Source organism: Canis lupus, chromosome 23 (genome assembly GCF_003254725.2).
Source record: "Canis lupus dingo isolate Sandy chromosome 23, ASM325472v2, whole genome shotgun sequence".
NCBI lineage: Eukaryota > Metazoa > Chordata > Mammalia > Carnivora > Canidae > Canis > Canis lupus.
The window spans coordinates 47,010,699-47,018,586 of NC_064265.1; the positions used below are offsets into that span (position 1 = coordinate 47,010,699).

General features: G+C 34.1%; 1 protein-coding gene across 50 annotated transcripts in view; it reads left to right on the forward strand.

Moving 5' to 3' along the window:
* The window catches only part of MBNL1 (muscleblind like splicing regulator 1), a 276,932-nt gene extending 269,712 nt beyond the window's left edge, over positions 1-7,220 (forward strand). For all 50 annotated transcript variants that reach the window (XM_049099964.1, XM_049099963.1, XM_049099984.1 and 47 more), the window contains 2 exons: positions 764-838; positions 3,768-7,220. In XM_049099964.1, coding sequence (XP_048955921.1) covers positions 764-820 — 57 coding nt within the window. In that variant the 3' untranslated portion in view covers positions 821-838; positions 3,768-7,220. The remainder of the gene's footprint in view (positions 1-763; positions 839-3,767) is intronic.
* Positions 7,221-7,888: the final 668 nt, after the last annotated feature.

Genomic DNA, 7,888 nt, shown 5'->3' on the forward strand with positions numbered 1-7,888 from the left:
CCTTTTCACTCCTCTGACGGTCTCACTCTACCGTGCAGCCTTCTCCCAGGTTAGCAGCCATAATTCTGGGTTGGAGGAAAATCTGGCTACAAATTGGAAGTTCATTGCTTTGGGGACCATTGCAATAAGGCACCTCTGTATTGATTTCTTACTATATTTTTTCCTCAAGTTTTTTTTTAATTCTCTTGCCCATTTATAATATGATAAAATGTGCAATCCAGATTCAGAAATATGTTTTGAAATGAACCTGTGCTCTTATCTGGTTCCTTTGAAATGCTCCTTTAAAATCTTTACCTTGGTATTTTTAATTTGGAAAAAAAGAGAAAAAAAGTTAGGGAACCGTAAGTTGAACGAAAATGTTAGAAATTGGTTGCACAAAAATAGGCAAGGCATTTCCTACTTTGATTTCTGGATTACTAAAAAAACCGAAACCACAGGTGTGTGTGTGTGTGTAGGCCAACAAAAAGGGCTTCTTTCAATTACTGCTGTGCATGAAATTTTGGTAGTTTTACTTCTCTTACTTCCTAAAAACTGATAACTTTTATAGAATAGTCTTTAACACAAAGGTTTTAAACAATGAGTTGCTACTTGGACATTAAGTTTATATTAACTTATTGTTATGTTGGCCAGATAAGGACTGTCACCTCACAGCTGAATTTCACTTTTCTTAAAAAAAAAAAAAACTTAATATTAAAATGTTTTCATCTCTTGGTTGTTGGCTTGCTTGCATGGATCATTCATCAAATAATTTTTTATTTGCTAGATACCCATAATATCTGCCGAACATCTGACTAGCCACAAGTATGTTACCCAGATGTAGAATTTTCATCACTAAACAGTAAGTTCATTATGTCATATATAGTGTGTACTTGTAGTGTTTCTTTTTTAAGATAACATTTGTATGATGCACTTGAGAAAATTTTGCAAAACTTCAGAGAAAATATGTATTTTATTTTATTTTTATTATTTTTAAAATTCTGTATCATCAAATATTTATTGAACACCTGCCTAGAGACTGGCTCGGTTCTATAAGTAGAATGTACAAGCGAATTAAACAAAGCTCAGATGAATGAATATGTTTATAACCCAGCATATGTTACAGTACTGAAGGTTCTGAGCAGAATAAGGAAGATCTCCCATTTTTATCTTAAAACGGCTTATAAGGAATTTTATTACACACATTTACAGTAGACATGTTAATATCACTTAAATATACATAATACTTAGGGAAAATAAATTTTGCTTTTAGTTCGTATTAGAAATAAACACAAGTGTGAGAAAAAAAAAATGTGATTTAAAACTAAATAGGTGGCCTAGATCAGGGGTTGGCAAACTTTTTCTGAAAAGCCCAGATAGTAAATATTTGTGGCCGTGTGGACCATATGGCTTCTGTTTCCACTCTTTCCTGCTGCAGCTCAGCCACTGAGCACGGAGTGGCTGGATGTGGCATATAAATGAAAGGCTGTGGCTGTCACCCAATAAAACTTTATTTATAAAACTAGGCAGCAGGTAGGAGTTTGCTGAGCCCTGGTGTAGGTCATCGTTTATTTTATTTTATTTTTTTTTCTAAATCCTAAATGAGAACATGTACCTGCCTCCCCCCACACACAGGGTCATCCAGATATAAAGAGTTGGACTTTAAATAAGTATATACACACACTCACGTATGTGCATGCACGTACATCTGTGCATCCAAGTGAGTTTCAGGTACTTCAGGGTAGTCAGTTGCCTTAGAGGATTGCACAGTTCTGAAAATGTTGCCATTGCTCAGAGATAATTTGAAAGTCTTCTGCTTTTCCTTCAAACACGTTGACTTAGGGGGCCATTTTTCATCCTTCCTTAGAGGTGATCTTATATTCAGAATGTGTGCATTCAGGCTATCATATATATACTCAGAATATTTCTTATATTTATCTTTTTAAAAGATTTTATTTACTTATTCATGAGAAGACAGTGAGAGAGAGAGAGAGAGGCAGAGGGAGAAGCAGGCTCCATGCAGGGAGCCTGATGTGGGACTCGATCCCGGGACCCCAGGACCTTGCCCTGGGCCGAAAGCAGGCACTAAACTGCTGAGCCACACGGGGATCCCCTATTTCTTATATTTAAAAAGAGCCACCACGTTTAAAAACTGAACCTGGCCATAAGATGGGCGATCCTTCTTTGTTGCTTCCTTTCATGTATCTGAACACATTTACCAATGACTTTTTTTTTTTTTTTTTGGTACTGTGTGTTACTATGTGCTCCCATGTCAGTGAGATCAAGATGAATAGACAATGGGATAAAAGATGGACATTTTAGCACACTTTATTAAAATAAGTTTGAACAAATTTCTCTTGGAGCAAAGATGAAGGAGCAATTTTTTTTTTCCAGCAGAGTCTGAAAATAAGTGAATTGGGAGCAATGATGGTTGCGATAGAGAGAAGGGCGGAGTGAGGGCCTTTGAGAAGGGACACTGTGCCAAGTGAGGGCGTGGTAGCCGAGAACCAGTTTCTGAGACCCTTGTGGATAATAATCCACAGCAATAACTGTGCAAAGGTTGAGCCCATGCAGGAGAAGAGGATAGACGATATTTGAGAGCCATCCCAGAAGTAGCTACCAAAGACATGCTGTAATCGTGAATTAAATTACTGAAAATGATTTTTGTCTACTTCATAAGCTTTCTCTGTAATCTGATAATCATCCTGAACGAGAGCCACATTTTTTAATAAGCACATTACTTTGTAGTTATGTAGGTTTGGAAGGAAAGTCCTCCTTTTGACAGGTTTAAAAAAGATCTACTTCAAGCTTTTGTAGTCAATTGGGTACGCTTGGTATGTATACATGTAACTGTGTTTATTTCTGAGCAATAATCCAGGTTGAAAAAAAAATGATACCAAATGGCCATTAGTTTATCAATTAGCAAGCAAGTGGATGTGTCTGTATTGATTGAAGCTTAGGCTCTTAATGTTCTTAGACTCTTAATGTTTCTTGGATTTAGGGGGGAAAAAGATCCCAAACTTTAAATGATCCAAAACAGTTACTTAGAGTATCATTTTTCCCCAAACACACACCGGCTAAGCACCCAAATATGAGGAGTTGTGTTTAATAGGACTTAAGTTGCATGGATTTTCATTTTGTGGGGCCGAATCATTACTCTTGAAACCTGTTAAACCATAAAAGAGATGAATTAAAGTGAGCTCAAATTCTGGCCCCCACTGACTCTGCCACCACGTTATGCCCCTCGATTTTGCAGATTGTACCTTGAGCTCAGTACAGGGTGACATTTGAGCAGAGCCCCCATCTTGCTTGCTTGCTTTATTTATTTCTTTTATTTTATTTTATTTTATTATTTTATTTTATTTTATTTATTTTAATTTTATTTATTTTATTTTTATTTATTTATTATTTTATTTTATTTTATTATTTTATTTATTTTATTTTATTTATTTTATTTTATTCTGTTTTATTTTATTTTATTATTTTATTTATTTTTATTTATTTTATTTATTTTATTTTATTTATTATTTTATTTTATTTTTTTATTTTATTTTATTTTTCCCCAGTTTTATTAAGCCGTGCATGTCCTTCCATTCTCTTAGAGCTGTACATTTAGGTCCACTTGCACTTGTGAAGCCTTTGTTGTTGTTGTTGTTGTTGTTGTTTTTATGGGAAGATACAACGACATAACGTGTACTTTAAATCAAGAAATGCGATTTTCATAGTAAGTATGTCCTGGAAACTGCTTTATTGTCTGTTTTAACAAAGATTATCTCTTTTTTCCCTTGTAGATCATACTAAAGAGGAAAGGACAGTGTGCTTGGTTAGAGTAAAGGACGAGGTCATTAGCCATATTGTATATACCGTCAAGCAACACACACAAAAACCCCTCAGCCACAAGACATCCACATATTGCATGTTACCCAGAAGAAAAGACAACATGGAAATCCACTGCACACTGTTGCCTATACACTTTGTACATTTAATTGATATTTGTGCTGAGGTGATACTCCTGTCTAAAAGAACAACATTGTCTTTCTTTTCTAGCACAGAGTTATGCATTAAAACATGCATACCTAATTCGTTTCCTATCTATTCATGCCATCTGGAAAAGACAGACTATGGTGTAACCATGATTCTATTATGTATTGGTACGTCTGTAGACCAAGATATAATTTTTTAAAAATAAGTTTATTTCTTTCAAGGTTTACAAATAACAAAGGTGCACCTTGTATTTAAAATTGCCATTATAGATGAGAGCGTGCATGCACAGTCATTTTTGTTTAAGAGTAATATTTTTAATGTAATAGATTTTAAGATGTGGTGAGGGAGGGATCTGACAGAGATGAATGTGCCAAGCAAAACCACAACTGTGTATCTTTTAAAGCACATCATGGCTTTAAGTACCATGTTGTTAAGGATTCTCATGAAGTGCCATAGACTGTACATCAAATTAGAGTATTATTTCTTCAGTGTTATTGTTTTCAGAGCCACATTTTGTTGCTTATTTGCTAGTACTAATCAGTCAAAGGGCACCATTCTTTTTTTTTCTTTTTCTTTCTTTTTCTTTATCATCTTTTTTTTTTTTTTTTGAAACCAAAGCTGTCTCAGAAATGGCCAATTTAACTCTACGGTAACAATAGACAGCACAACACAAACTCTCGATACAGATAAACTCACACATACTGGAGATATATATAATAGATATATATATAAAATTATTTTAATGCATTGTAGTGTAATATTTATGCATACTATACTGTATAACATGTTATTCAAAAGGGATATGCCATTTCTGAGACACGATAACAAAAGAAAAATGTTTGAGGAAATTATTTTGCTTCTATTTATAGCTCTGTCAAAAGTCAAAAGACTATAAATGCTTTGCAAAAATGGTTTCACATTTGCTTAAATGCTTCATCACAGTCACATTTAAAATAGTGACTCTAAACAAAGAAGAAAGCAGCACTGTCATCAGATGCATGATAAACCAAAATATGAAAATGGGAAATGTTTAATTAACCTAGTAATTGGGTGGGTTAAGTACATGGGTGAATTTTATATGTGATTTGTTTTGTTTTGTTTTGTTCAGATTAACTGCTTATAGCCTTAGAAAGCCTTTTACAAAATTAAAAAAAAAATAGATGTGCATTCAGTTTTTAAGAATGGATTCATCCAAAGGAATTCCTTTTTTGTGGTTTGGATGTTGCAGCTAGTAAAGGATATTTTTGCTCTGTTCAGCAGTTCTAAAAATTGCTGAAGTAGGGGCCAGGTCACTGGTAGTTATAGTATGGAATGGGAGAAGCGAAAGTTCAGTTATAGAACTTTCCATACTTCCAAGTTTACTGCAAGTTTTTATGCTTGAGAGAGATGCTTTCTAATATAAGACTGATGTGTTGATTTTACTGATTGTACTGTACATCTATTAAAGCCTTAGATTATTACATTACGGGTTGGAACCCATACCAATGTAATTTCAATCATGTTAAGAGAGTAATGGTGACTTCACATGTTATTGTAGTTAGTTACATTATAGAATATTACTTATTTTTCTTGTTAAAATGTAGTTTTTCATTTCCTACATTTATTAGATTTCATTTTCTATTAACAATTGAATACCATTTCAGTTTATAGACTATTGTTTTATTAGATTTTACCGATGAATTTTTCAAAATACAAAAAAAATTAAAGTAGTTTTTCCTTCATAACATACTCAGTTTTAAATTACATGTAGTGTCATACGAATATTCGTATTATTGTTAACTAAATGATTTATATTTTACTGATTTAATATTAAAGTGTAAGAATGTCAGTCATTGTTAGTTCTTGTCTAGTTTTCATTAAAAAGAACAAAGATCTTTTATATGGATATCTTATAAATATATAATCATTGCTAAGTAAGAAGTTAAGTTGTTGCTATCGCAACAATCCTGGCAGACAATTGAGTAATATTTTGATGATTTATTTTGTTTGTAATTAGTTATTATAAGAAGATCTAGATCCTAGATATTAGAATAAAATTTATTTTCTACTGTATCCATTTCAAATGTTAAAGTATTGTTTAATATTTTTGAAATCCCTGAATATCAGGCCTTGTTATAAATAAGCTGCATAATCAATAAATAGAACAAGGGACTTTTTGTTGATAATCCAAATACTCAAAGTTTACGTAATGAGAATTATAGCGCGTGTGCAAACTCTTGAGGGTTGATTATGCTGCAATTTAGCATGTTGGAACGTCTAGAGAGAAGGTTGACTTTTTGCACTTCTGTATATAGTCAAAAGAGAGAAACCTGTATAATAGTAAGATCTTATTTTGAATAAAAACGTCTATAATTACAAGGAGTTTTGTTAAGGCTAATAAAATGACAGACTGAGCAAAATTGCTTGCAAAAGTGGCACAGAGTTAGCACTCCATACCCCTTCAAACATGTTGCTTTGCTTTATTGTGGACAGCTTGTAGTTTGCCAGGATTTTTTCAGCTGGAAAGATATGCCATCCTTCCGAGATCTCATGACTGACAAAAACTCCATTGGGCCAAATCTGCCTGAAGATCATTACCAAAAATAGCAGGTACTTCAACCATTAAGGTGAAATCATGGATCAGATATTCCGTACATTTTTCAAAACTACTGCATGTTTAAAACTTCAACGGAAAAAAAAAAAAAGCAAGAGAGAAAGAACTATACTAAGGACATATATTATACAAATCAGTTTCTGCCAATTTCAGTGGTTTATTGTTCACAAAAAAAAAAATCTTCAAAACAAGTATTGACTTTCACAAAATTTAAACCATAAACAGGCAAACCAAACAGCACACCGTAGCTATAGTTGTTATGTGATTGTTTTTTAATTGCCGTAGGATCCTGTTCTTTCAGCAGGTGAAAAAATAAAACACAGTTCAAATTTCACGGTTTTAATTTTCAACTCGAGCACTCAAAAAAGCAAATGTGATAATGGGCACTCGTTTAATGAATTAGTGTATCCAGCCTTCACTCCAGCTGGTTATCATGTTGCACTTATCCGCAACCCTACAGCCTTCATCTGCTGAAAGGACAGATGTGCTTGGTTTTACTATTATGTAATCACAACTTACTTTCTGCTTGTAGTTGCTTAAAATTATGTATTTTGTCTTGGGCTGCAATTTGTTTTATGCTTATTTTATTATTACTGCGATAGTTGACTTTGCTGTATGGAAAAATAAAGTGAAATTGCCCTAATAAAACTTCTCTTTCTTAAGTATATTTGTGTATCTGAGACTGGAGAGTAAATTATTTTTTTGCGCGTTTCGAGTATCCGTGCCTGCCTGTCTTTCGGACCGTATTGATAGGAAAATTCATTATCTGGTTTTAACTGATTGTGAGGAAGACATTCGCTATTTTTCTCACTAATTCTCCTTTGGTACTAAGAGTGAGAATCTGAATCGTGTGGCGTTTGCCCGGTATTTTCTGAAAAGTCTTGCCCACCCCTTGCATGATGCTCTTATATGCTCTCCAATATTATTTTGAGTAAAAGGGGGGGGGCGGATTCTCTTCTATCAGTTCCAGAGCACTGTCTTTGTGGCAAAGAGCTGTTTTGCGTTGGACTTCCCCAGGAGGCTAACCCTGGAAGCCTGGCCATCTAAGGGAACATTTCAGTAATGAAATAATCATTGATTCAGGGGATCAAAGAGGTCGCACACATACAGCTGAGCCAGGCCGTGCCGTCACTTGTGTGTATGTGTGTGTGTGTGTTTGAATTTTTTAAACAATGACTTAAAATTTTGGTTGAAATGAAGGTGTAGGATCCCATATACCTTTGCATTTTGCCATTTCCACTAAGAGCCAGCGAAAGCCAAAGTTCCCATACGAGGAAATTGGCTCATTTGTTCATTCAGGGCCATTTTAGGTGATGGCCAGTTCATATTTGGCCA